This window comes from Falco punctatus (assembly GCF_963210335.1).
Source record: "Falco punctatus genome assembly, chromosome: 2".
Taxonomy (NCBI): Eukaryota; Metazoa; Chordata; class Aves; order Falconiformes; family Falconidae; genus Falco; species Falco punctatus.
The window spans coordinates 24,127,010-24,154,488 of NC_137581.1; the positions used below are offsets into that span (position 1 = coordinate 24,127,010).

General features: G+C 41.5%; 1 protein-coding gene across 8 annotated transcripts in view; it reads right to left on the reverse strand.

Annotated features, from left to right (window-relative positions):
* Positions 1-392: 392 nt before the first annotated feature.
* Positions 393-27,479, reverse strand: part of KATNAL1 (katanin catalytic subunit A1 like 1) — a 41,170-nt gene continuing 14,083 nt past the window's right edge. For 4 of the 8 annotated variants that reach the window (XM_080376441.1, XM_080376439.1, XM_080376440.1 and 1 more), the window contains exons 3-11: positions 21,911-22,071; positions 19,757-19,925; positions 12,214-12,338; positions 11,605-11,710; positions 6,751-6,909; positions 5,774-5,900; positions 4,674-4,808; positions 2,238-2,364; positions 393-702 (exon numbers count right to left, since the gene is read on the reverse strand). In XM_080376441.1, coding sequence (XP_080232567.1) covers positions 504-702; positions 2,238-2,364; positions 4,674-4,808; positions 5,774-5,900; positions 6,751-6,909; positions 11,605-11,710; positions 12,214-12,338; positions 19,757-19,925; positions 21,911-22,071 — 1,308 coding nt within the window. In that variant the 3' untranslated portion in view covers positions 393-503. Of the gene's footprint in view, positions 703-2,237; positions 2,365-4,673; positions 4,809-5,773; positions 5,901-6,750; positions 6,910-11,604; positions 11,711-12,213; positions 12,339-19,756; positions 19,926-21,910; positions 22,072-25,798; positions 25,918-27,479 lie in introns of all 8 variants that reach the window. The other 4 variants (XM_080376445.1, XM_080376443.1, XM_080376444.1 and 1 more) reach the window with 2 other exon arrangements.

A 27,479-nucleotide genomic window follows, 5' to 3' on the forward strand; every position in this document is an offset into this window, starting at 1 on the left:
ATCCATAACCCTGGTGACCCACCCCCCGCCCCTTTCTATACTGATCATGAGATCCCATGGTACGGCATACCCTTTTAGCTAGTTCGAGTCAGCTGTCCTGGCTGTATCTCCTCCCAATTTCCCGTGCCCCTCCAGCTCTCCTGCTGGCAAGGCCTGAGAAACCAAAAAGTCCCCAACCACACCACTGTTCCCACACCAATCCAAAACACAACCCTGTGCTAACCACCAAGAAGAAAATTAACTCTATCCCAGCTGAAACCAGGACAGTATCTTTTACAGTATCAAGTAAAGTACTTGATACTGTATCTTTTACAGTATCAGCTTATTATTGTGTTCATTCCCTTTAAAGGCAAATGGAGTTTAAAAGATCTTGTCACCAGAAGGGGATGGGATGGGGGCAGAGGCAGACCTTTTATTAAACCTTTAAAAAGATTTCTAACTCATTTTGCAAGTGAAAACAACAGAAGCCATAAAACTCTTGCAAAGGAGAGCTGTCACTGAGATTAAGCAGATCCAAACTCTGCCATCCACTTTTCATACTTCTCCAGGTCTGCAGCAGAAACAGATTTGGATATTTTCTTCAGGGCCAGCTCGAAGTCCCCCTTGGTAACCGGTAACTGAAGCTCCTCTTTAGAAAGTGCACGAATCTCTTCTGGAGTTAAGCCATTAATACGTCGTCTCATTGCCATTAAAGAGGCATCCCTGGAAACACAGGACAATGTATGGGAGCTAATTGCTAGCAGCATGTGCTGTAAGCCTATGAATTTTGATTGTATTCTCTTGCTAGAAACCACTGGCAGGAACACTTAAGAGAGCATTTATTTACCATAGAAGATGTGGTTCACATCTTTCTCAGCTTCCATGTTCCCAGATCACTACATTAATTCAAAGTAAAAAACACATTGGCATCAAAACCCATTTAAGCATATGGTAAATGTGCACAGATAATTAAAACTATAAAACTGAAAACCTTTTACAATGATTCATAGAGATGAAATTTTACAACTTCAGTGCACGAAAGGGCAGGATGGGAGAGGAATGGCACTCAAAGACTTTTTTGTTGGTGGTTTTTGTTTTTTTTTTAAGTAGCCTGGATTTTGCACCTCCATCCTCTTAGATTTCAATCTTCCCTCTACCATGTAGCCCAAAAGGACAGTCAGCAAGTGTCTGGAGAGCAGCCCAGCTCTGTTGCCTACTCCCACATAGTGCCTGAATCCATAAAGGGCAGAGCAGGAGGCATCAGACAGTAGTGTCACATGGGCCAGCAGGGCTGAAGCCATCGGTGCCTGTGGTTCCTCATGCTCTAGCTGCTCTGTGACTCCTCCCCAGCTTGGATGCTGCCAGCATGGCCCGCTGGCACAGAGAATACTGCTCATTTCTCATACCATGGCCCACATGCAGTTTGAAATTACATTCTCTCTTTCCCCAAGTTTTTCCCAGCAAGGGATAACACAGGCCTCAGGGAGAACAGGTAATTTAACTATTGCACTGCATGACACACCCCCGGTTTTCAAAACCATAGAGTCATTTCACAATTTCAGAAAAGCAGCAGGGGAGGATAAAAAAAAAAATCCCAAGCCATGTTCTTAAAGGATCAATTTCTCTTGGCAGGGATCCTAATGTTATAAGGGGACACAGACTTCCTTCCAATAAGTTTTTTCAAATACTTATCCCTCCACCAGAAAAGACTCATTTGTCAAAAAGTGAAAGAAATCATGGGAACAGAATGGAAATAAATTCAATACTAATGCTATAAACTATCTGTATCACCCTTGCACCTAGAAGATTCATGCAGAAACTAAGACAATGCTGCACTGGGGTTGTCCAAACAGAGCATATAGATAGATGCTTCACAGAAGTACTCTGTGAAAGGTTCCTTTGCATTACAAAATTCTAACTCTTAAACTAATGGTATTAAAAAAAATTGAAAATCCAAACCTGTTTTGCACTACGTTAACAAATGCAGACAAATGCAGTAAATGCAGCCAACATGAGATTTGCTCAGAGATTTTTTTCTCTTCAGATTTCAGAAAACTTGACTACATCTTACAGAAAGACTCCATGGTCTTTAGACTGCTCACATGACAGTTGTGCATGGTTCCAGTAAGTAGATTTGGACCTTCAAACATAGTCAACTGTTAGCATGGCTTCAGCTGTAGTGGGATTGCCTTTTATCACATAATGCAAATGATGACTTTCTATGCAGTTTTCTTTGCAGATTAAGGAGAATAAGATACCTGCAAACATTAGTGATGTCAGCACCAGAATAGCCTTCGGTCTTCTCAGCAATTTCTTCAAGACTGATATCAGGATCCAGTTCTATTTCCCGAAGATTAATCTTAAGTAGCTTTTCTCTGCCTTTTGCTACAACATACAAATACATGTTTGAAGACTTGTGACATTAAAATCAGATATAACACAACTTAGATATTTCAGTGAAAAGTAAAACCAAAAGGGCTTAATATAAGAAAAGGAAAGAGACAGTACAAATCATAGTGAAGTGTGCAATCTAATACAGTAAAGTATATGGCTAAAAGTAGTAAACCGGTATGCTGTAGAGCCATTTTCCAAAGTCATACATCATTAAAAATGTCTGTTATGTCTCAGGTGACAAAGCATTTGGTCACATACTACCCAAGGGCACAAAAGCACAATCCTACAAATGTCTGCTTCTTCTCACATCCCTTTGGATTCACTTGCTGTTCCAAGTGTTTGATTGCATATTATTCACACAGTTTCATTAGAACCACAATGAGGATTCTATTAACAGAGCTTCAGACAGCGCAAACCCCTTAACAATAGGCTGAACTTTAAGCATATGTTTAAGCACTTTACTCAGTTGGGACCCAAGAAAGCTGCTGAAGCCTGACAGAAAACAGATACATTAATACAGTAAACATATATTTACAATACAAATGTACTGGTATCACACTTTCAGACCCAGATGCAGTATGCACCCAGTGATAACCAGCTGTGTAAATGAGCATTTATGCAGCCAATTAACCATTTTTCTTGTAGAGGCGATGTGCACACATGCATTTGGGTACATATGTTAAGCAGCCTAGGCTTCTAAGAGAGAATTCACATTTGACAGCTTTAGGCCTCAGTGTTACTCAGCACAAAGGTGGTAAAGAAGAAGATGCTTTCCTGGCTTTACTGTACAGAAAAATATACCAGCTCAGCATCTTTGTTTCCACAGCGACCAATTTTTATGACCTAGAAAAGAGGACAACCTCAACAGAAGAAGCAGCAGTAGGAAAGGTTAAGAGTCTTCAGGAAATGTCCACGCTTACGTTTTATTTATTGATGACCCTAAATATCTTTTTTTAAACTTTGGGGAGATGGGAAATATGAAAGAAATTAGAAATCTTCCCTCAAGCTGATTTTGTGTTCTTTGCAGAACTGTCAAGAACATGAGTTATCAATCACACACAACTGGCACTAGCTATAAAATGGGGATTTATTATTTGCAGAGCACAATGTACATATGGCACACCTGCAGAGAGCATCCTGTATCAGAGAACTCTCTTCTAATCTTTGCTATGGGGCTACAGAAGTCCTTGCAGTATTTTGAAAATGAAACATAGTAGAATACATACTTCCATCAAATTCCACAATATACAGGTGTATATATGACTATTATAACACTTTTTCAATTTAAGTGCCTGACCACATCAGATCACACAGCACATTTATAAATGCATCATTTAGACTTGCCCAGAACAGCTCAACATTCTTATTTGCAGAATAGATGCAACAGAACATAAGACTGGAAATAAAACTGGAGTACATCTCGAATGTTGTCCAGGGGGCAATACACTGTGTCAAAACCCAGTCTGGTTTAATTAGAAACAAGAGCAAAAGCTGATAGGATTTTAGACTAATTGGTCATAAAGACAGGCATCCTTTTAGGAGCTGTTACCATCTGTAAGCCACAAAGACAAGCTGTAGAACTATTAAGTGTCCTTATACCTGCTAAACTCAATCACAATTGCTGTCACCATGAACACGCATCTTGTTATCTGGAGTGCTCATGCAGGGAGATGAGGCATCCACTGTACCAAGAAGAAATGAAGCTATGCAAACTTCAAGTGATAGGAATCTCAAAATTAATAGGACAGGTGAATGACAGCTAGGAAAGACAATACAAACTGAGACGTCTTAGGGCAGGAAAGCAATCAGCCTGCTGCATTCTGAGTGACTCAAAGCACAGTCACAGATGCAAGCAAGCAGTGATTTACAATGAACTAAGCCTGTAAGTGAAAATTCATGGATCCACTTCTTTGCATTTGTCTGCAAGGGCACGGAGTGCATTTGCAATATTTGTGAACATGTCCAAAGGCTGCCTTTGATGATCACTCAAGGATTGACTGTTAAACATTTAAAATAATTCTAGGCTCATTAAAACTAACTCTCTTTCAAAATGTAAGAACTCATCAATGGGCTTGCAATGAAATGCCGCAGCTCTTTGTTTTTAAGCCCCCAAGCAAGTAGTCGTATTTTTTCTTTCTCTCTCTTTAAAAATAAAGCAACGCAGCCAAACAATTAACCCCTGAATTTCACTGCTCATCACAAAAACATCAAGATTCCTCTGAAATCCAACAGTCCTACCAGTAATCCTAAGCTCGTCCTGCAAAGGCCATTTTAAAGGAAAATGCTCGTAGCAAACTTACCTGTGGGCAAAGGTATATAGATTCTCTTCTCCAGTCTCCGTCGGAGAGCTTCATCAATATCCCATGGAAAATTTGTAGCAGCTAATACCATAACCATCTTGGAAGGGTCATCATTTTCCAGAGCACCATCTACCCCTGCAAGCACAACAGTTTAGAGCAATTTCACTCCACAGCTCTTATTGATTGAAACGCTTGCTAAGAAACACTGCACGAACAGACGTTGTAAAAGTCTGGACAGAGCTAAGCAACAGCTCTATATAGTCCTAGTGCCTCTCTCCAAACTTCCCATAGCTCAGGTGTGACAAGACCACCATCGTCACAGAGAGGGAGACAGTTCATTCTTTCGCTGAGTCAGGGGAAGGCTTTCTTTGATAGTGCTAATAACACAGTCATATGTGAGGGTAGCCCTACTAGTCCTACCGAAAGTGCTCCCTCTGTCAAATCTGGCCATAGAAGAAATAGGAATCACTCCCTGGCCTCTGAAATGAGGACTGCAAAGCCATTATCATTTTGGGGCAAAAGGCTGCCTACCCTGAGTTTACCATGACGAACCTGCACATTTGAGGACATTATAAATGGTAGCTACACAATAGCTGCAATACAGAGGTAGTTACCAAACCACTGTGCCATACAGTATTCCTCAGATGGTCATCCTTGTTATGTGCACCTGTACAGAAAAGGTACTAAATCCGACTAACAGGGTAATATTAGCTACCACCACAGAATACAGCAAAATCAGATCTCACAATGGCAGTCTTCAAGCTGGAGACTCCAGCGAAGGGCAGAAATTTGCTTAAATCGCATCAAAATCAAAGATCTCTATTAAACTGCACAAATCTCCATTACCTGCTTCTCCTAGAGTCTGTTGCTTAAATTTGAGTCTTCAATTTACCATCAAAATGTCCGTTTTAGAAAAAACAAAGCAGAACACCGTTTTCAGTTATCTGCCTTCAAACACTCCAAAAATACACTACTCTCAAGTTCTGCCTTATTTTTCCCCTATCCAGAAGGCCAGGTTTTCCAGATTGCTCAAGTTCTTACATTCTCACCTGTAAAGAAACAGCACCCCAGCCCCAAACTCAGATCTAAACACTTGTTACCGTCCATCTGCACAAGCAGCTCTGACTTGACTCGGCGACTCGCCTCGTGTTCATCAAACGTGCCTCTGCGGCTGCAGATGGAATCTATCTCATCAATGAAGACTGTTGTTGGAGCATAAAACCTCGCCTTTATTCAAATGAAAACATCGCTGTTAAGGCTCCAGCAGCAAGCACAGGCCCTCATCAGACCACAACCCAGTCCCACTAGACATACTATGTATCTTCCCTGCCTGTCACAAGAAAATAATTCAAGATCTTGATTTACAAACTATTTGGCGTATGCTGAATTTATACACTTTAAATTGTACTCCTTGAGTCCAGGGGTCTTTCAGTGTTGGCTGGCTTTCCTCAGCAACTGGTCTTGCAGAAGGGAAAAGGCACACAATCGCAATACAGGCACTTTTCATGTCCAGGTTTTTATGCTGGTGAAGGGTAAATATAGGGGCCAGAAGGGAGCTCAGCCTATCTTAACAGAGATAGGTTTTAACTGAGAGTATTGTAGAAGTGCAGTGAGGGTCCCAAAGAGGTGAATGACTCTTCAGTATAGGTCCACACGGGCATGTCCTTTACATACCCTGCATGATGGACCACACCCACAACTGCACTGAGAGGCTTGTGTGCATCATTCAAAACAGAGACAGAATTAAAACATGTATTGCTTCCAGAATAACAGTTCCAAATCCCTTCCAGTTTCAAATCTACTTCCTATGGGCTTGTTATAACGAAATAAGAACTGGATTTCTGTCAAGGTCACAACTCTACGTTTAGTCTGGAAAATGCTACCCTGAACATGGGTGATGTCCCATCCTCAACAACAACCCAGAAAAGGATGGAAATACAAAGATGTTTTTCTAACTGGTTGACAGGGTGTCAGTTCAATGAACTCTGTGCTTCCAGCGTGCTACTGGAGGGGCAGGAAACCAAGAGACGTCCTTCCTCACCTTAGTGATCCCCAGACCACATCATCAAGGACGTACCATTTCAAACAAGAGGCGGACCAGCTTCTCAGACTCGCCTCTGTATTTAGATGTCAGGGTAGAGGAAGACACATTGAAGAATGTTGTTCCACATTCTGTAGCAACAGCTTTTGCTAGCATTGTTTTGCCAGTGCCAGGAGGACCAACCATCAGTACGCCCTGAAAGGTAAAAACAAAAGTAATGATCAACAAATAAAGAAACTGCAACTGGGACTACACTACATCTCAATATGATCTAAGATCTGTGTTTAAATTGTTTAATAACATAATCGTCATCAGTGGAAAACAAAAGACAAAAATCCTGCTTTTGAGAACAGCATGGAAGTGTTCTGCAATTTCTTCTTATCACTCCACTGGAGTCCAAATCACAAAAGCCAGTAACTGCTGTTGCACCTATCACCTGGTAGCAGATAACAGATTTACAGCCTTGCTCTGAATCAGAGCCTGGACTTGAATTTAGGCCTTTCCCAACTCACAAGGGGCTGCACACGCAGACAAAGTCAGTGAATTCTTTTTGTAACAAAGGCTCCTTCATGAAGGAAGCTTCACAGAAACCAAAACACTTTTGCAGAAAGTTGTGTTCCCTCAGTAGAGCATTTTTCTGTAGCAAAAGATTTTGCCAAAAAATGTTTTTGAAGTGTATGTATGGATCTGGTTGATTTTTACATTTAAGTATGTATGAGAGCATTCACTGGATAGAATGGTTTGTGACACTGTTTAGTCCCTCCATCTCAGTACTTCTATGGCCATACTACTGCATCTTAGCAATTTCTGAATGAAACACATCCTCACCATGCTGTTGGATGGCAGAAGAGCACTGCTATCTCTATTTCACAGATAAGCAACCGTATATCATGTGGACTATCACTCAGTCCCACAAAAGCCTAATATGAACCTCAGTGATTATTCAGAAAGCTTTAAACTAGAAAACTGAACTACAATTGTTAAGTCCCAGGTTGGCATCCACATTATCAGACCGTCTTTCCATCTATGGTCTATCTGAAAGCAAGAGTAAGGAGCACACATCTCTGCAGCTCAGCACATTTACCCATCATTATGGAAGCAGGTTTTTAGCTAGACACAGTGCTCTCAGGACCCATGTTAAGACTGTAGCACTGAAAGTCATTTATCACTCTTGATAGAATTTCTAAATACAGTTATCCTTATGGATAGTCTTTCCAACACTTTCAGCAGCAGTGCTGGAGAGGGACAACATGCTGTTCCATGCCTGCATAGCACTAGAATAGGGCACTGTGATTTTAAGCATGGCACTATGAAAATGTAGTGCTCAAGCAGCTTGGGTTTTTTTTCCCTCCCAACTACAAGATCTTATTACAGGCTAACAAGTGCTTCCTAAAGTAAAGTTGTACTGTGTTGCAAGGGTAATCAAATTAACTATAATTAGAATTGCACATCATAATGTGCTTTGCAATTAATAACTTACATAAAATGCCACAGCAATAAAATATCTGTTAAATGCAAGCCACATAGCAAATTAGATTTCATCTGTTCCTCACTAAAATTTACTTCAAAAAAGCACAAAGAATGACATGGAAGAGATCTATAAAAACAAATCAACCGGGAACGCAATTATTCAAAAATGTACTATTCAAAAGCAATCGCCTCTCTGTACTCCATTTTCCATTAATTCTTAATACCTTCATTGTCATTTAACACTTAGCTAATGCAAGCTGAACATAACATCCATCGGTAAATTAAATTAGAAACATTCACACACCATCCATACAGCTAACAGTCCAACGTCACTCCTCCTCAGACTGCCCAAGGTTTCCTAAGCTCCAGAGCAAGCAAGCATAAAAAGTAAATGGACTCTTTTTCTCTCCATGAACATCCAGACATATACCGTGATTTGAGTTCCTGCATAGTCATAATTGCAACTACAGCCCTGAGTGACTGGGTGAAAATTACTCAGCCTGTGATGTGCAGGTCAGAGACGACTTACTGTTCTCTCCAAGTTTCAAATGTGTTTATTTAATATTTTAAAACAAGCTGCACCTCAGTTCAAATCACACTTGACCTCTGTGTTTGACAAACTGCATTACTGCAGTACCTGGTCATACAAGGGACTAATGTCATTTTTTGGATATTTGTTTGGTCCTCCATTATTATTATGGAAGGTCAAATTCTGGTTTCAGTTACATGTACCACTCACCACCAAAGCCCATCGCTTTACATCTCCTGTATAACTATTACAGTAAGCATTACCTTGTATGTGATACTGGTGGCATTATATATGTGCATAACACAGGTGCAAAGCAGCCACACCAGGTATAAAGCTTAGAGAAAACCAAGCTCTCTGGGGATAATGACGATAGAAATGTCAGTTAAAAAAAAAGAAAAAGAAGAAAAAAATAACTTGGGTTCTCAGCAAAACAAAATATACATGGTTGCAAACAGAAACACACAGGATCAAGTTGCTCTTTCTCTCTGCAAACTCAGAGGCTGCCACTTACTCACCAGTTAAAATCCTTGACAAACACAAAGACTTCTTTATTCTTCCTCTAAGGCTCTGTTAATCCAAACTATTCCAATAAGAAGCTGAAATGCACCACAGGGAGTAAGTGTTTTGATGAAATCACTGCAGGGTTACTTCTTGTTGTTGTAACAATCACTAGCAGAGCAGTGGGAAGCACAGCAAGCAACCAGGCCTTCTTTCCACAAAACAGTTCAGAGAAAAAGAGTGAGCAAGCCCATGGACACTCAGAAACCCATGGCTGCAACTACACAGCACCTGTGTTGTATCAGGGAAGACAGCTGGCTCCTGCATACAAGGCACTGTCCTCTGAATGGAGGCACAAACTGTGAGGGCTGTCTTGGGAATTATTCTCAGGAGAGTATTGTCCTGAATGCCTAGGCTCAACAAATGCCTGCTGCCACAGTGATTACTGCAAGAAACAGTCTTCCCTTCAAAACTTCTCATCCTTGTAGCACAGTCAGAGGTCAACAGTGGGAAAAGATACATGCTGTTCTGTGTGAAAAATAAATTCAGGAGAGCTAGAGCTTCACAAGTCACCAGGGAAAAGGCTAACAATGAAGACTCTTCATGGACTTGTCAGAAATCGATTTGCATTTCAGACTGAAGAGAGGAAATAATCTCAGTATTTTTTCCATGTCTACAACCACCTAGTTTTCAGAGGCAACACTGCTCAGTAGGAAAAGATAATCTCATGTGAAGAGATGGAGACTAATTCTTTAAAAGACCAGGTGGTTGTTTCTTTAGTCACTGCCACAATACTGGGAGACAAGGCCAGTGGTACTGTGCACATTCCCTGCAGTCTGCTGAGATACCTGCCTTAAAGACCACTATGGCGACTACATCCTCTAGGCATATTAACAGGTGAAAAAAAGCAGAGCAGCTCTTCAGTTCCTTAAAAGTTTTGGAAGACTGGACAGACAGGGCCGTCATAGTCGATAATAAGGGTATGGATCAACTTTCTCTATGCCAAGAGGAAAAGAGAGTCAGCTGTTCAAAAGACACTAAAATCTCACCCATACATTTGTAACCCACGATATCCAGGCTCTGTCCAAGCTGATAGCTCAGCTAAGGTTAACTGGCAGTGACCACAAGCACTCTAAACCCCAAAGGCCATATACAGTCTGGGGCTAGGTTTGGACTGCGCCCCTGCAGCTCAGTAAAACCTCTATGAACAGCCCTCAGGTAGCCAGCTCCCAGCTCCTGCTGTCAGCTCCCTCTTTTTCTGACTTCCCCTCTTTAATGTTTGTAGACAGAAGCCCCAAGAATGACAAGCCTTCCACTCATCAGTTCCGGCAGGGCTTTGTTCTGTAAATAAGCAGAATAATGGGGATCTAGGACTGGCTCAGGCTGGAGGAGGACAGCTTTGAGTGTCAGACCTAAGTATAAGCCAGGGAAGTACAAGGACCAAGCAGGAAAAGACAGGGCAAGCATTAGTAACGTAAGATCCGATACATGCTGCTAAACCAGCATACTAAACACAGAAACTACTCACATCCACAGCATTCTTTACACATGCCATTGCCTTGCAGACTCAGAATAACAATTTGCAACAGTCTCTTTTCCCCAGTAATCCCTCTCAGCAACCAGAAAGACCTTTTGTGTTGTGACTAGTTATTCCCAAAACAAGTGCAAATCCATCCCACAACAAAAGCATGATACACAGAAATACTCAGCAATCTCCGCCCTCTTCCGCCTTTTCAGCTCTAAGCAAGGTCCAGATTGAGCTCACCTCTGACCCATCAGCCAGGCCAGCTCAGTCCTATATCCTTCCCGTCACCCCACTTGCAGACCATTCTCCCACTTCAAATTTCTCCCACTCCAGCAGTAACTATGCCCAGCTGCAAGCATAACTGCAAAGCTAAATCATCACTCAGACTAGCCCCCTCTCTCCTTGCTTCCTTGCACCATCCAGCCTGCACTTTGCAGTTTGAGTGAGAGACAGCTGACACATGCAGAATAAAACACTGCTTTCCCCCGTGAAGTGTTGAGGAGTGACCACCATGATCACTCATATGTCTCATATCAATATGAGCTGTCTATTGAGCATTTCTGCTTCTGTCAATATACCCTATATGCTTGCTTACATGTACAGGCTGACATATAAAAAGTATTATAATGTCAACAAGCTATGACTAAGTAAATACAAAAGAATTATTATTTACTGTAAAGCCCACACACACTTCCAGCTGTTTCTTTCAGTGCATTTTACATGAATCATTTTGAGAGGATTTCATCAACAAATTCCTGATTTTTCCCATTTGCCTTTTTGGCCTCCTGCAACAGGCACCCACACACACTGCAGCAGCATACATACATAACTACAACTTGCCATTTACTAACACCAAATAAATTCTCACCTTCCAAGGTCTTCTGATCCCTTTGAAAAAATCAGGCATCCACATTGGAAGAACGACAGCTTCTCTTAATAATTTCTTGGCTTCTTCCAAATCTGCTATGTCATCCCTGTGCAAGATGAAGAAACTTGTATAAGATTGCTGTACAAAAATATTTCTTCTGTTTTTATACAAGAAAAACAGAAAAGCTTTTCACTTAGTACCATCTCTTTTAGCATGTCAGTATATGCCTCATGAAAGCACCCTTATAATCCTGTGACCTAAAATTGAATCCACTTTTGGAACGTAGGGAAAAAAAGATTTTCAACTCAAGTTACCCAGAGCTGCTTAATTAAGAATTGTTTTGTACATGTGAACACCAAAGCAGTATCTTTAAAGCTCTCTGGTGTGTACTTTCATTTCAGCAGTACCTGTAACAGATGTACTGCGCATAATATCAGTTAGCAACAAAAGCTTAACTGTAACCAAATTAATAAACAGTTAAAACAAAAAGACCTTGTTTTGCCTATCTGTAGAAGATTATGATGACTCTCATTTTCAGAGTTAGAAGAAGGATAATTTCTCTTCTTCTCCACACTAGCAAAAACATTTCAGTTGAGAAAATCCTCATACCAATGTATGCTTGGATTCCTTGATACAATGTCCCTTTCGAGAGTTTCGACCATGTCTTTGTTGTAACCAGCTCCATCAAATTTTGGAATTTCCCCATCACTGACTTCCTGGGGTATTTTCTTTCCCTAGAAGTAAAAGTCATACAGTCTCATAAGGACATTATTCTGTCAACATATCCTTTACTAGCAATACATAGCAAAATTGTCTAGTTCAGCTCTGTAGAAGCCACCCAAAGGTATCAAGCTTTAACACAGCTATCTCAGCACCATGATGGCCAGCAAAACCAACATGCCCACACTCTACACGCCACAAAGAGTCCCCAAACACTTGTGGTTGCTTCTACCTCAACAGCACCATGCTTCCTTCATAGATGCAGCTCAGAGTGATAAACCCCCATCCAAGTTCCTTATGTATCACCGCGGGTGGGTGGGTGGCTGGTTTTAAAGCAGCAAACCAGACTCTCTTAATAGTGCTAAACCACTCTTTAGAAACTGACACACTTCCTGGTCAGCTGAAGGCATGAATGCAGGAACAGCCTCACAAAGCAGGCTGCTGGTCACAACTTAATTGTACATTAACTCCTAGCTGAAGACCAGAGCATCCAAAGCATATTTTGAAGATGCTGCACCTGCCACACTACCTGCCAGAGCTAAACAACTGGCACCCCATCATCACGGAAAAGGAACACAAAACATTGCCTTTGATGGGGGAAAGCCAAGGTTCTCTCTTCTTGTTTAATTAAAGGTTTCCTGCCCAACAATTTCTCCTTGCTTCAGCTGCACACTGTTTCCCTCCTCTCATTCACAGGCCAGCTCCATAAACAGTTAACATGCTTTTAAAAGGTCATATTTATTTAAAGGCTGCACCAAAAGTCCTAAAGAAGCTCCCAAGTCAATCAGGCTCCTTTGATCTTCAGTAATTTCTGCAGCATGCCAATGCTTGTTCAGCAACCAAGCCACAGGCTGCCTGTGCCCCAGATGGCCCAGACTTTCTGGTTAATACTTCCACAGTGCCGTTAAGCTTATGGGGGTGAAGTAATATTTTCCCTTCAAAGCATCAGGGCTCATGCTCCTCCTCTCCCACTTCAGAAGGAAACCGCTTCCCCTCCCAGCTCAACGACAGTCTTCAGCAGTGCCTGAAAAGCAGCTGCGCTGTTTTAAAGGAGGAGGGTGTGTGGGGAGCTACTTTAGGACTCTTAACTCAGCTTCTAAACACTATCAGCAGCAGTTAAAGAATCCCAGCTGGCTGGACAAAAGCAGCCTAGGCTGAGAGGCAGCTGGAGACACACAAATAACCTTGCAGTAGAAAAAGAAAAAGGTAGCAATTACACCCCTCCCAGTTGCCGTTTGCCAACAAGGGAGCACAGTTTATCTTCCCACTATTTTTATTTCTTGCTTCCAACCTCTGTGTTGTGTAGTACTCGCCAATCAGTTTTTCGCAATGGAAATGAAGCTGCAAGTTGTGTTTAGACAAAAAGCTGGTGTCAAAAATGTAACGGTCTGGCATAAAAAGGAAACAGAAAAAAAAGCCCTGTAGAGTTTGGAGGATTTCAGGAGCGAGAAAATGGAATCCAAATGTAACCAGAAAAAAAGAAGGAGGGAAGGAAAAAAAAAAAAAAAAAAAAGAGAGACAATTAAACGAAAGGTATTCGCTTTCTGTCTTTGTTACACACTTCTCTCCTATCTCTCTGCAATGGACCAGTTTTCTTAGTGCCAGAATTTCTCCACACATCTCAAAACAAATCGGAGGGTTTCTATTTTCTGGGTGAAACAGAGCTAAGGCAGGCTTTAAAAAGCAGGAGAAGGCAGAGCAGATCGCTGCAGCACACTGTGGAGGAGGCTGAGGCAGCAGCTCCGGCCCCGGCTCCCGAGCCCGCCCGGCAGATCCGCGCCCAGCGCGTTTGCTGTGCCTCATCCAGGCGGTGAACACAACAATCTGGCAATGCGGGCGACACGGGGCCCGGCTGTGACGCTGCTCAGAGAAGCGTAAAAAAGCAGAACTAAAAGGGGAGAGAAAGGCCCGGCGGCAAGGAGGGGGCCGGCAGCACGGCGGGGCGGCCCCACCGGCAGCGGCGCCTCAGCCGCGGGGTGGCCCCGGCCCCGGTCCCGGTCCCGGCCGGCTCCTCGCCGGCTGCCTGCGGGGCCGAGCCCAGACCCGGCTGCCTGCCCCTGGGATACTGCTTTTCCTGGGACATTTTTCCTGGGACGGGTATTTTTCCTGCCCTGCGGCACGGCTTGCCAACAAAGAGAAGGAGAAGGGCGGCCAACTGGGAGATGTGCTTTCAGCATCACCAGGGCTAGCATTTTAGTGACACTGAATGTTTCAATTTTTTTTCCCGATTGCAGAATTAAAGCAAGATTTAAAGTATTTGCAGTTTTCACATGTAATAAGATTATTAACGGTGGTCCAACATGCAATCCTCAGTCAGCAGGTAAGTGAGTAGAAACTTGAAAAAATAATTTTAAAAAATGCCACCTGAGTCCAGGCAAGCAGGAATAAGCATAATTTTTCAGTCATACCCTCATGTCTTCTTGTGGTACTACTTTCCCAAAACAGCTTTAAATAAAGTGCTGTGATGGTTTCTCTCTAAGAAGGTATGCCAACAGAGAGAAGTATACAGGACTGCAAAAGGCTGCTTCTATTCAGTGCCCTGGGCAATCCCATCATGTAAACCTTCTCCTCAGCCAAGTTCTGACTTCGACATATTTAGAAATCTGCAGGGCTTTCCACCAGGAAGAGCTGCCAGACCTGCACTAACCCACTGGAACAAAAACCTTATTTCCAAAATGAATGTACTTCTACTCTTGTACTAAGTTCATGCATTTAGTTTCAGCAGTTGTTTCATTGATGCATCCACCACCCTGATGTACCCGCAGCGTGCATGTACTCTGCCTTCGTTTCCCAAACTAAGTTACTCTCTTGGAACACAAGCTGAACACAGTTACCCGTTCACTCTAGCAACCCATTTTTTTCTCCCTTCTAAATATTAACACATCTCTCTTGAGCATGGTTGTAGAAACGCATGCAAAATACTCCAGCTGCTGTTTCACCAGGGCCTCCTATAAAGGCATGGGTATCTCTTCTCTCTGTTGGTAGCACCTCAATAAACTGGGCCTGGGGTTTCATTTACACTCATTTCCATGGCTATATCATACTGCCACCTCACACTCAACCTCAGACAGATCAATCACACAGGATAACTCTGGTGGCTGCCATGACCAGAACTGGGTCCTGAAGACATCTTGCTTTCCTGCAGGCTCTTCTCACTACACACAAACACCAAAACCTGCCAGATGCACTCTCTGCTCCTTGCTGCCAGAGCCAAAGGTAGCCCCTGGCTGTGCCTTGTTCCAGCAGCCAGTCCTTCCCATCACTTCCAGGAAAAGGTGCTGTGCCCAATGAAAGTTCAGCCTGATCCGATTTCTGCTGGTCTGTCCAAATCTTTCTTCTCCTCCACTGCTGAGCTCCCAGCTTTTAGCAGAAATTCTTGTACCATCCAAGTATGCACAGCCTACAGCTCTGCACTGCTGAACATGATTCCATTTCCATGATTTCAGCATAGAGTCATCCAATTCTTCCTTTACAACAGCGTCATTCGCCTCTTCTGGTGATGGTGCTCCCCAATTTGGTGTCATCAGCAAATTTAATTAGCACATGCCTCTTTTTTTGTGCCAGGGTCATTAATTTAAATGTAAAACTAGAGTCAATCTCTAGTCTGGAGGAAATCCATAAATGATTTGCCAGTTGACTGATACTTTTTCTTTCAGCACCACTTGTTTACATTCCCCTTATTGCCTAATTCCTCCCCACTCTACAATTCTTCTACACCACACAATCACTAGATTAAGTAATTCCTTCCATGTGGCATCCAGGTAGATTAATTTATTTCTCTAAGACATTAAAGAAAGTGCTGGCAAAGGCAACATCTTTGCTTAAGAAAAACTATTTCACTTTATTCCGCCTTCCGTCCTAAGTCTTTAACTTTTCATTTAACTTTAAATTTAACTTACAGCCTCAAGCTTCACCAGGGGAGGTTTAGATTGGATATTGGGAAAAATTTCTTCACCAAAAGGGTTGTCAAGCATTAGAACAGGCTGCCCAGAGAGGTGGTGGAATCACCATCCCTGAAGGCATTTAAAAAACGCGTAGATGTCATGCTTAGGGACATGGTTTAGTGGTGGACTTGCCAGTTCTAGGTTAATGGTTGGACTTGATGATCTTAACAGTCTTTTCCAATCTAAATGATTGCATGATTCTATGATTCTATCCATTCTAAATTTGTTGTAAAACCCTGCACACTGTTTAGATAAAATTAACATCTTGTTGCCTGGATCTCTTTTCCTTTCCCCTTCTAAATAGAGGCGTGGTCAACCCAACTTACCATTCACATGAGACAACAGCAGACTGACTCAATAAATTTTACTGGAAATCTCTGCTCCCAACCCTGCAATTTCACCTACTCATTCTTTCAGCATTCTCAGATGGAGATTATGCAGCCTTCTGGTCCCAGTGCATGGAGGTCTGTGCTTCCACCTAATGCAACTACCTCACCTCACATCTGATGATGCACATCGGAATAATCAAGCAAAAAAAATTATTTTTTTTAAGTCATATCTTCATTAATTTTAATATGCAATTCACAGATATGGAAGCAAAGCCCTTGGCTATTTCATATCCTTCACAGTATTTACTGTCCTCATCCACTGACAATCTAAAATAATCTAAAGAATACTCCTAAAAATCTAGTGCTTAGATATGGTATTATGCAATTTCTAAAAGACATACAGGTAGCATGCATGCTGCCTCTTTAAGCTGAACTATTGAACAGAAGCTAGAATTCTAGGCAATAATCCAGCAGAAGATAGCCTGAGAACAAGACTAATAATTTCCAGTGGAACTAAGAAGGAAGAAACACTTGAAAGCACTATTTTTAAAAAAGAAACACATAAATACAAGGGTTTAGTGGATAAACACTATCCGGTGGGCTGCAGTTCAAAATTATTTTATATAGCACTACAAAAGGTCATTTTACAGGCATAGTCACGTTAAAACACCTTGTCCCAAGATGGTTACTGTCTGTGATTCTATGATATGTTCTGGGGAGAAGAAACAGTGAAAGAAGGCATTTGCCTCAAGTGAGGCAAAACACTTCTAAAACATACATACTATATTTGTATTTACCTTGAAAAAATATCACACAAAAATATGCACTGTGATATTATAGCCAGGACAGCATACAACCTATTACACTGCAATCAACATCTTAAGAAATAGGTAAGTCATCCAAGTTCATTACATGTTCTAAGCAATCTTAGCCAAGTACCCAAACCCAAGAACTACAGAGCTGAAACATTTACTACAAGGAAAGTGGTTCTTAGCGTGAAGCTTCAGGTTTGCCCTATTGTTTTTAATAGAACATGAGGAGTCACCGAACCTCTTTGGTTCAACATAGTAGGACAACAGAGGTAAGCTTCTTGCAGCTTTAAATTCAGAAATTGAAGAACATAAGCGCTTGCAATCTAAGAAAGGATAAAACTGAAAGGGAAGTTAAACCCACTTTCATGCCTGTGTGTAAAATACGGAAAGTTGCATTAACTTCTTTCACTTCCCACGCCTGGCTGCTTCCTCTTTCATTCAAAATTTTCTTCAAAGGAAAATCATGGATCCCTTACAAGAATCCTCATATAACACATGAGAATTTGTGACCTGGGTTGATTTTTGCATACATACCCCAGACAAAGAAAATAAAATAACGACCAAGTAGCTAGACAAAGGGGAAGATAAGAGCACGCGTATTGGTATTTTTTTGAAGAGTAGACATATTTTCCTCCTGCCACCTAGTGACCAATTTATTCAGATCATAGTGTTTAAAATGTACCATATTAAATAGAACACCACCATGACACTTCCTCCACCTCACAGCAATAGTGCTGCTAATCACATTATTCCCAGAGACAAGTATTGTACAAGTCATGTTGTTTGGGCTCCCTATAGTAAAGCTCTATAATGCTCGTCAGCAGAAAGCTTCAAGAGCTGAGTTCGCCCTCATTAGAGCTAAGACTTTAAACGCTGCCTTACACAAGCACATCTGGTGAACCTGTCACACACCACAACTCCAATTCCCCATGTAGCTGGCAGGACTGTAAATAATTTCACAAATCTTCACGAGCTTTTTATCACTTGCAGGATGCACACTTGTTATTTTAAATCTTATTGATCCCGGGTAGAGAGATTTCTACAATGCTTGATCTGTGCTGTCACTTGGTAGCACTGCTGAAAATGTGCCTGGTCCTAACTACTGATAGTAATAAGGGCTGAAATTACTTAATACTTTTCCTGTGTATCAGAAAAGCAATTCATGATAGAAAAAGCGTATCTTTGAGCTCTTTCTGTGCTGTGAAGAAGTAACCTGTAATAGAAAGGCCATGAAGGGACTAACCAAATTAATTTGGAAAAAAACTGGCCTAAATATTTTCTTATTCATCTATCCTGATCTGTATAATACTGTGTGCCCCATAGGAAAGGGTTTCTCCTATCTGTCTCTTGAGAAAGTAAAGCTGCTTCAGTACAATCTTGACTTTTATCATTTATACCACAGATCCCTTGGGTTCCTCTCACTGACTCCACAGTTACATTTAAAACTGCAAGTGTCTCAGAAACAACAATTTGCATGCAGGTAATTTTTCAGCCACAAAACAGTCCTGACTTTAACAACACTACTTGATACCGATTCACTGTTTCTCCTTTTCCTTCACTTCAGCACTGCTTCTTTTTCATGGGTCTTCACAGGAAAGAATCCCCAATTTATTCTGATTTATGTCATACTTTTTATTTCAAAACAAAGCCTTTCCAAGAAGTATCTTCCTAAACATTATAATAAAACTGAAGAAAAGGAAAGCTGCTACAAGTTTGCTTTTACTACGTTTCTCTCATGTAGTTTTTAAATATCTAACTTCAGATAATCTGGCACAGACTTATCTAGCATCAATGCATTTACAGAACTGTCCTAGACTTCTAGGCACACCCAAATTTTACTATTGCATGGCAGAGGCAATGGTACTGTGGAACTCCATAATGCTTAAAGTGTAGAGAAGGGCACTGGTCTCACTTTGCAATTTTTACATGGAAGTCTTTACAAAAAACTTGGATTCCTTTTTTTCTTTTTTTTTAAAAAAAAGAGGTGAGGAAGAAGGAGGTGAGCCTGACTAACACTGACAGATCACAGTCAAGTCCATGGTCTAACTGAGATAGTAACACCACCACCCCCCATCAACAGGCTACCATGCTTCCTCCCCATCCCCAAAATATCAAATCAAGACAGAGCAAAAATACAGAACTTTCCACAATTTGGTGTCCTTATTATTAAATATCCCCATGATACATGCTTTGTCCATGAGGCAAGAGGAAAGCACGAAGTTTTCTTGCACAGGATTATTGTGGCTTTTTATTATTACCTGGATTAAATAACTAAAACTAAGAATGCTTCCCTTTGCCACCGACTGCACCATAACTCCTCCCCACCACATTCTTTCCCACTTCTTACCTTGTCATCTCTTCCTCTAGCTCTAGATTCCCTTTCGCGGCTGCCTGCAGCCTTTTCACCCTTGGGTACTGCGTGTGCTCTTCCCACAGGCCCACGGGGCTGCAGTCCTGGTGATTCTTTCCTCAAAGGTTTTACATCTCGGTTGGAACGTTTTATCTGAGGTGGAGCCCTAACAACAAGCAAACACAACAAAAATATGCTAAAAACAGTAAAAAAAGAGCAACATTAAGAAGGAAGGATTCTACAATTTCATTAATTTCCTTAGTGCATTATTACAAAAGCTGAGAAGCCCCTAATTCTTGTCTCTCTGTATCTGCAAACCCAACAACATACTTCTGGTTCTGTCTGACACTCAAAAAGAAAAAAATACAAATGGGAAAAAAACATTACAACAGTGGAAAAAGAGAAAATTAACAATACTGTTAAATCAGTACTCCTAACCAATCTTACAACAAATCAATAGACACGTAACGGAAGAGGAAATAATTAAGTAAAAGTCTTCAAATTCCTTCTGACTCAAAACCAGGAGACTGTATTAGGCTGCATTCATATACACAGGTGCTACATACACAACTAGATGACATCCCTGGTTAAAAACAAACAAAAAAAACCCAACCAACAACAACAACAAGAAAAAAGCTGGCTAATAGCTTTGCTAGGTCCCAAAACAGAGGAGGGAGAATTTTAACACAATCCTCCTTCCTCTGACTTCATTCCCTGTGTTAAAATGTCAAAACATTAAAACTGTATAGAAAGCAAAAGCAAACAGAGCCAAACTGCAACCACCTATACTTGTGTGCATCACCCACAATGTCTGAGAACTCAGCAGTGGCACGAGGAGAAAGAATTTGGTTTTACAATGAGATGTCATAGTCATTTTGCTCTAGGGGTTGGAGTTGTAATATAGAACTAAAATAAATGGCCAAGAATGTCACCTAGCTTTAATTAGTGTCCCCTATTAGTTCTCCTATTCATTCTTGCTTTGAGTAATTCAAACTTTGCTAACTCCAAAAACAGTTTCCAGGAATATGGCTTAAAAAAGAGTACATACTTAAACACACTGCTGGATAAAACTGCTACACTTTGCCTTGTATACATTTTCATCAAACTTAACAGCATAGAATAGCAGCTAATTTTCCTTACTTATTTGCACAAAATTTAAATTTCAGCTTAAAAGAGGGGATAAACTATTGGGGCTTTACCTCTATGAAAGATACAAGAATAAATACGTCTTGCACTTCACATAATATTAATAGAAAAATTCTGATAATAATTTCTACCATTCAAAAAAGTAATCACTGTTAATGTTATTTTACACTTACATTCTTACAGTTTTTTGAAAAGTGAAGATCCATTTGTTTGATAATCATAAAGCACATAAATTTACAAATAAACTCAGCATTTCTTTCTGTTAACCAAGATCTCTCATTTTACTTTATTCCTTTGCTTATGTGAGTACAAACACTAAAATTCTTTGGTATTATAATATTAGAAAAATGTTGGCGTGATAAAGGTTGCAATTGTTTTTAAATCAGATTTGTTGTTGTCAGCAACCTGTGTCAGGCTCTGTTGGGGTGAAAATAGGGATTTCAGAAAATGCAGAAGCATCTATTTTGAGGAAACTATTAGCTAACTAAGATTACCTTAAAGATGGTTATAGAAGAGAAACACCATGTGTAACAGAACGTGTTCAGCAATAAACCTAAGCAATGGATTAAACACAGGTCATGTTATCTGTAGCTAGGGAGTGATTTCTAACACCATGTCCTTTCAGGATCCTTTGGTTCTTGCTTCTTACTGACTCCTCAGCCACCACTGAATTTAACTGCATAAATAAACTGAAATGGAAAAATTTTCTCCCTACACATGAGAAAGGCAACTGTCACCAAAAGCCCACTTACTTCTCCAGCAGACTCTAGTTCCAGGCACTTAGCAAGTCACTCCTACAAGAGTGGAGGAGTGACTTTCTTTAGAACTTCAGCAATAAATGTGACTGTTGTTTAATTACTTTTTTCCCCAATGTATTAATTCTTTATTACAAATGACTAAGGGGTAAATGAAATGTGATTTTCCTGTTACAAATGCATTCAAAAAGAACATAAAATTATGGCAACCTAACTTTATTCCACCCACTCTGCTTAAGCCTCTCTTTACCTGTGTTCAGCTGGAACAGGAGGGGGCCAAACAGCAGGATCTCTAAAAGGCTCATCTTGACAGGATACAGGGGTATCTGCAGGTCCGTCCATTTTAAAACTCTCTAAAGTGGAGACAATGCTCTTAACTTGCTCATATTCTTCAATTAACTCTTGTTGGACCTTGAGAAATGCATACATTATTTAAAAATTGTTACCATTCAAACTTTTTTTTTAAAAAATCATAAAACTAACTCAAAACATACACTGCCCTCAAAAGCAGGGACTCCCAAGCGCCTTTCCTTTCACAAACCCCAGATGTATCAGGCTGACAATAGGTCTTTAACAGCATAAATAACTGAATCTCTGTAGAGTTCATCTTCCTGCTTGTCAGTGTCATGACCAGACAGAGGGATCACTCTTCCATAACATGGGCTGATGCTGATTTACCTGTGCATATTGACATATATGCACACATACTTTTGTCTAGTAAGGGTGCTGTTGGCAGATCTTTTAACATATTTGCTACTATTTTGGCATAAAAGAACTTATCTGATCACGGTTTCCAAGGTCCTAATTATAAAACTGGCTAAATAATTAAAATATAATATTACAAAATTAGCTTTGTGAGGGGCAATGTCACCTAAGCACAAGTCAATCTTTCATGGATTGCAAAGATAAGAACAGAAATTGGGAACCTTAACACCATATAGCGTAAGTTCAAATGATAAGTACACTAAGTAAAATAAAAATGAGAGGAAATTATGTCTCAGAACAGGTTGCAGAATTATGCAGCTGAATTTTATACTTCAGGTTTCTACTGCCACTAGTCAGGGAATTAGAACTACTGCAATAATTTCAAGAGTATTCATTTGATACTTGTCATTTCAATTTTATTCCATGAAGCCTAGGAAAAACAAAACCTGTGTAGAAATTTGCTAAATTTTAAGTGATATGGCTTGTTAAAAGCTCAAGTTTTGTATGCTAAGGTCACTGGTTCTTAGTACACACCAGCAGCAAAAAACTGCATTATACATTCTTCTTAGAAGCACAAGCTTTCAGTGCATTAGCTTACGATGTGCTAGGATTCACCTGAGTGCACTTGTATTGCATCTTACCAGTCATCTGGTCATCACCTATCACTCAGTGATGCCTTCCATCCTGTGGATCAACCTCCATGCTTATGTTGGTTTTTACTTGCTTGAGGGTTGGTGTTGGTGCACAGCTGAAACTAATTAATGCATTGCTGTGCATGCCACTAAATCAGTATCGGCACTCTGCAGCTAGGATTACCTTAGGCCAGTGTGAATCTTGCCTGTTACAAGCTTGCAGATGGAGCTAGGGACATCCTGAACCTTTCCACCCACTGGAAAGGCACATAGGCTCTAAAAGCTCTCATGAAGAAACACTACAGTCAGGATATTTGCAGGCTGCCACTAGGCACACTACTGAGTGAAGGCTACAACTAACAAGACACTGCAAGGCTGAATCAAAAGCCAGGATCTGAAGTCAGCTTACAAGAAAGCCAAGGAAAGATACCAGGCACCCAGCTGTGTTCATGTCATGTGTCCATGTGAAAAAGAGCTGGGAAAAATACTGCCTGGGAAGGCTTCAACCAAACTTCACTTTGTGGCCCAGGAAGGCAACTGAGGACAGCATCAACAGATGTCAACAATTCAGCCTGAAATCCAGACTCTCTTTACTGTGCAGATTCTGAGTAATCAAGAGGATCAAGAGTATGGAGGTCAGCAAATCCAGCCTGTCTGCTGAGGTTATAACAGCAGCAAATCAGGAAACTAGCAGTACACAGCATCACACCTTATGACTGTTCTTCTGAATGGTGCTTACTGGTGAAAAGATGTGGCCACTAGCCTGAAATCTTCCTGTCTCCCTGTGTGTCTGGAAATGAATCGCACTGAGCACACACAGAGTGCTGTGTCTTGTCAGCACACTTTCAGAAGCATGCCTCTTCCAGCCTGACTTTCACCTGCTCATCTCATTTGTCTCTCACACTCTCATTTCCCCTCTCAGAATGGCATCTTTCCCTACCCACCCCACTCCACATATTCAAAACAGCAACAGCAACCCCTCAATTTTGGTGGGGCAACTTCAAGACTGAAAGCACTATCTGACATAACTGTTTGGTGGGTAAGGTATATAAAAGAATGAATGATCAAATCAACAGTACGCTGTAACGAACACACATCACCTCTTTCTGGAAGCTACAGTTCTCCTAAAGTACTACCAGGTACATCCCCCAGCAATGTATCATTCTGCTCTGGGGAATTTTCCCACTACAAGGACAAATCAGGAGAGTTCAGCAGCACAAAGAAATTCTTCTCTGCTTTGAAACCTTGCTTAAGAAGAAGAATATACGTCACTGTTGTCAGCAAGATACCAGTAGGGATAGAGGCAAAGCGAAGGGTAAATCTCCAAGGCCCTGCACGGTTCTTGCAATACTGCATTTACTTCACCAGAAGCTCTACATGCATCTGTACAAAAGGAGCCTTAGGTATAGGAAAAACTTGATTATTTCACAGGGCAAAGCAGCCTTCTTGCAGATGGGATAGCTCTGCTTTCCAAAGACATAGGGTATCCAGCTCAGACAGGATTGCTCCTGCCCTGCTTTGCTGTCTGCTTTCTCATCGCACAATCAGCAAACACATCCCCCATGCAAGAACTTCCAGCTGAGTTACAAATGTGATTGACTACTAACTTGGTTACTTCAAACTGTCTAACATGAATCCCTCCTGTCCAAAAATAAATCCAGCTGAACAGCTGCTGTGAGGTACAAAGGAATGATACAACATAAATCCTCCAGGGCACTGCTCCATGAGAGACAGCCACTTCCTACTCCAGTGCTCCAGGAATACAGACAAGATTCCTCCTACCAGCCTTCCAACACATGTGAAAAAATTGGTGGAAAGCAATTTGCTAGCACTGAGGACCAGAGTGCTGTCATTCAGCTCTCTGGACCAGCAAGGAGGATTGTGATATAGTGAGCCTTAGATGACTTGGAAGCTGAAAGAGACAAACAGCTGCTGGCCATCTCTTAGCCAGACCTGAGCCCGACCTGAAAAACAACCCCTTACTGCTTAGTCAGTACCCGGCAAACCAACCAACAACAACCCCTCTATGTACTCAAACAACAGGACCACAAAGGAAAACCAGCTGATAAATTCCTAGAGGCCTTAAAGAAACCAAGTAAGATGAAACAGGTGCAGAAAGAGTTTCTTGCAGTTGAGAAACAACGCAGATGCGAGCCAAGAAGGGCTGTGGTATAATTACAGAGGTGACTGAGCAGCATCTTTGAGTGATCAGTGCTACTCTGAAGCCACCTCAGAAGGCTGCAAACAGGAAAATCACTGGACTCACCCAGTCTTTCTGCCCCCCCATCACACACTTTCCCTGGGTGCCAGAGCCCTCACTGGGGCCCAGCTCAGGTTGCAGAGAACCTTAAGAAAGCTTTTAGGTTATTCATATTTAAGCAGTTTCAGCAGATAGCATAGGCTGAATTAGCAGCTCATCATTGCCAAATAGAAAGATCTTGCTTCTCCTCACTTCTACCCAACCACACTCTGCCTCTGCTCTTCTGGATTCAATTCTGGCATCTCAATACAGTAAGCCAGCTTGATAAAATGGCATAAAATTAGTCTAGGAGGGTAAAAAGAACTAAAGGACACTTTTGATGGGTTAGCAAGCTGCACTACCTTGCTACTCTGTGATCAGGTGAACCCCAAGACAAAGAATAGCAGGGTGCAGCGGAGGGAGAAAAGCTGGTGCAGCTGCAGGGGAGACTAGATGGGGAAGAGCTTGGCCTCTCTGGGCACAGCAGGATGTTAACTGGGTTCAGCTACCATGTGAAACTGCCTTTTCCCCTGAGCCATGCTGGTATACCAGCCACCCCTACCTGCCACATCACCTCGTCCACAGAAGCAGCATCATGGGCACTGCGCGATGTTGGAAAGCCTGATAAAAAGCCTTTCAGTCCAAGGGGTGGTCCCACATCTTTGTTTTGACATTCTAGCCCTAAGGATTTACAGTAATGAATCAGAAAACACATCCTACCATAGGGGCTTAAAACACAGTAACCAAGAACTGAGTTCACTCTTAGTGCCAAAACGCATGACAGGGAGTTCCTTTGTATTTCACAATCCAGCAACCATTGCACCTTTGGCATCACCAGCTTTCATTTGCTACACCAGAACTTATACTCCTACACAACTTCCCATAGCAATAAGCATGGGTATTTGTACCTTTGTAAATATAAATGTGTGAGGGTTTTTTTTAATATATCATGCAGGAATAAAACCAATCAAGTTTCTGTAAAAGTGTTTTCCAACATTGAAATTACTGCCTGCAACTAGTATTAGTTATTCAACAAGTTCCAACTACTATTAGTTATTCAACAAGCTCCATTTTCAAAAAGTGAAAATAATGATTCCCTAAACCATACCCAAAACAGATGCCCTGTAACCCAATCTGATCCCATGCAGTCTAAGTATAGTTCCTGTAACCACAGTTCTTCATGAGCTACCTGCAGCATATTCCTTAATTACTCATGAAGTAACCTACAAAGTGTTAATAAAACAGGGACGAAGCAAAAAGCAACATAAGCAGAGATCGACTGATACCTGTTTAAAATTTTTAGAAAAAGTAAAAGTCATCCTTTAGCCTTTATGCAAGAATACAGTGCACTTAATCACCTGCTCCGGTGACCATGGTGCCTTGCTGGCTGCTCTGAGCTTTCTGAGAATCGTTGAACTCCTGTCTCAACTCCGACTGAAGCTCTTGTGCTCTCAGATATTGTGCAACACAGAGCACACAGTTGTAACATGCAGCAGGTTTTGCTCGACAGCCACTGGCCTTGTTGTAAGCCAGTACTGTCTCCCGGGGGCACGCTCTGCTGTCATTCTGCAGCTGCTGAACTGTCACTGAAGCAGCTCTTTCCTACAAGCCAGCTGTCTAGCAAAAAGACTGCAACGGCCAAGAAACTCTCTCAGAATAAAACAGGGGGAATGTCAACATAAGTAAAGTTCACAGTAGCAGTCATAAGAGTAAACCTACCTTTTATTGTTGTTAAGTAGAAAAAGAGATGAGTTGCTTCAGATTTTGAACCTTTCCAGTCCCAGCCTGCATTTACATGGATGAATATGCCTACATGTCAGCCAAACCTCAAAGCACAACAAAGAAGGAACTTTTTCAAATGAGCTCAGAGCCTAGGAGTGAGGATAACACTCAGCCACCCAAGAGCAAGCTGGGCACTCCCTGAATGCAAAACAAGTAAGGGTCTCAAGAGCAGGTCACTTTTGATATCCGCAAGCCAAGCTAATTATCAGATGATTGATGACAACGAATTTTCCAAAGTGTCAGAGGAGGTCACACCACTGCTTCGGTGGACCCTCTAGGATGCATCTTTTGCCCTTTTGAAATTCTGCAGGTTGTGCCAGACTAGTAACACAATCCCTCTCACCTCATCAGTGCTGAGTTTCAAGTCCTAGAAGCAGTATTGCGTCAAGTGGAACTGAGCCAGTTGCTCCCAAAGGAGCAGATGACACATGTTCACATTCCTCCTCCTAACTATCAGCACC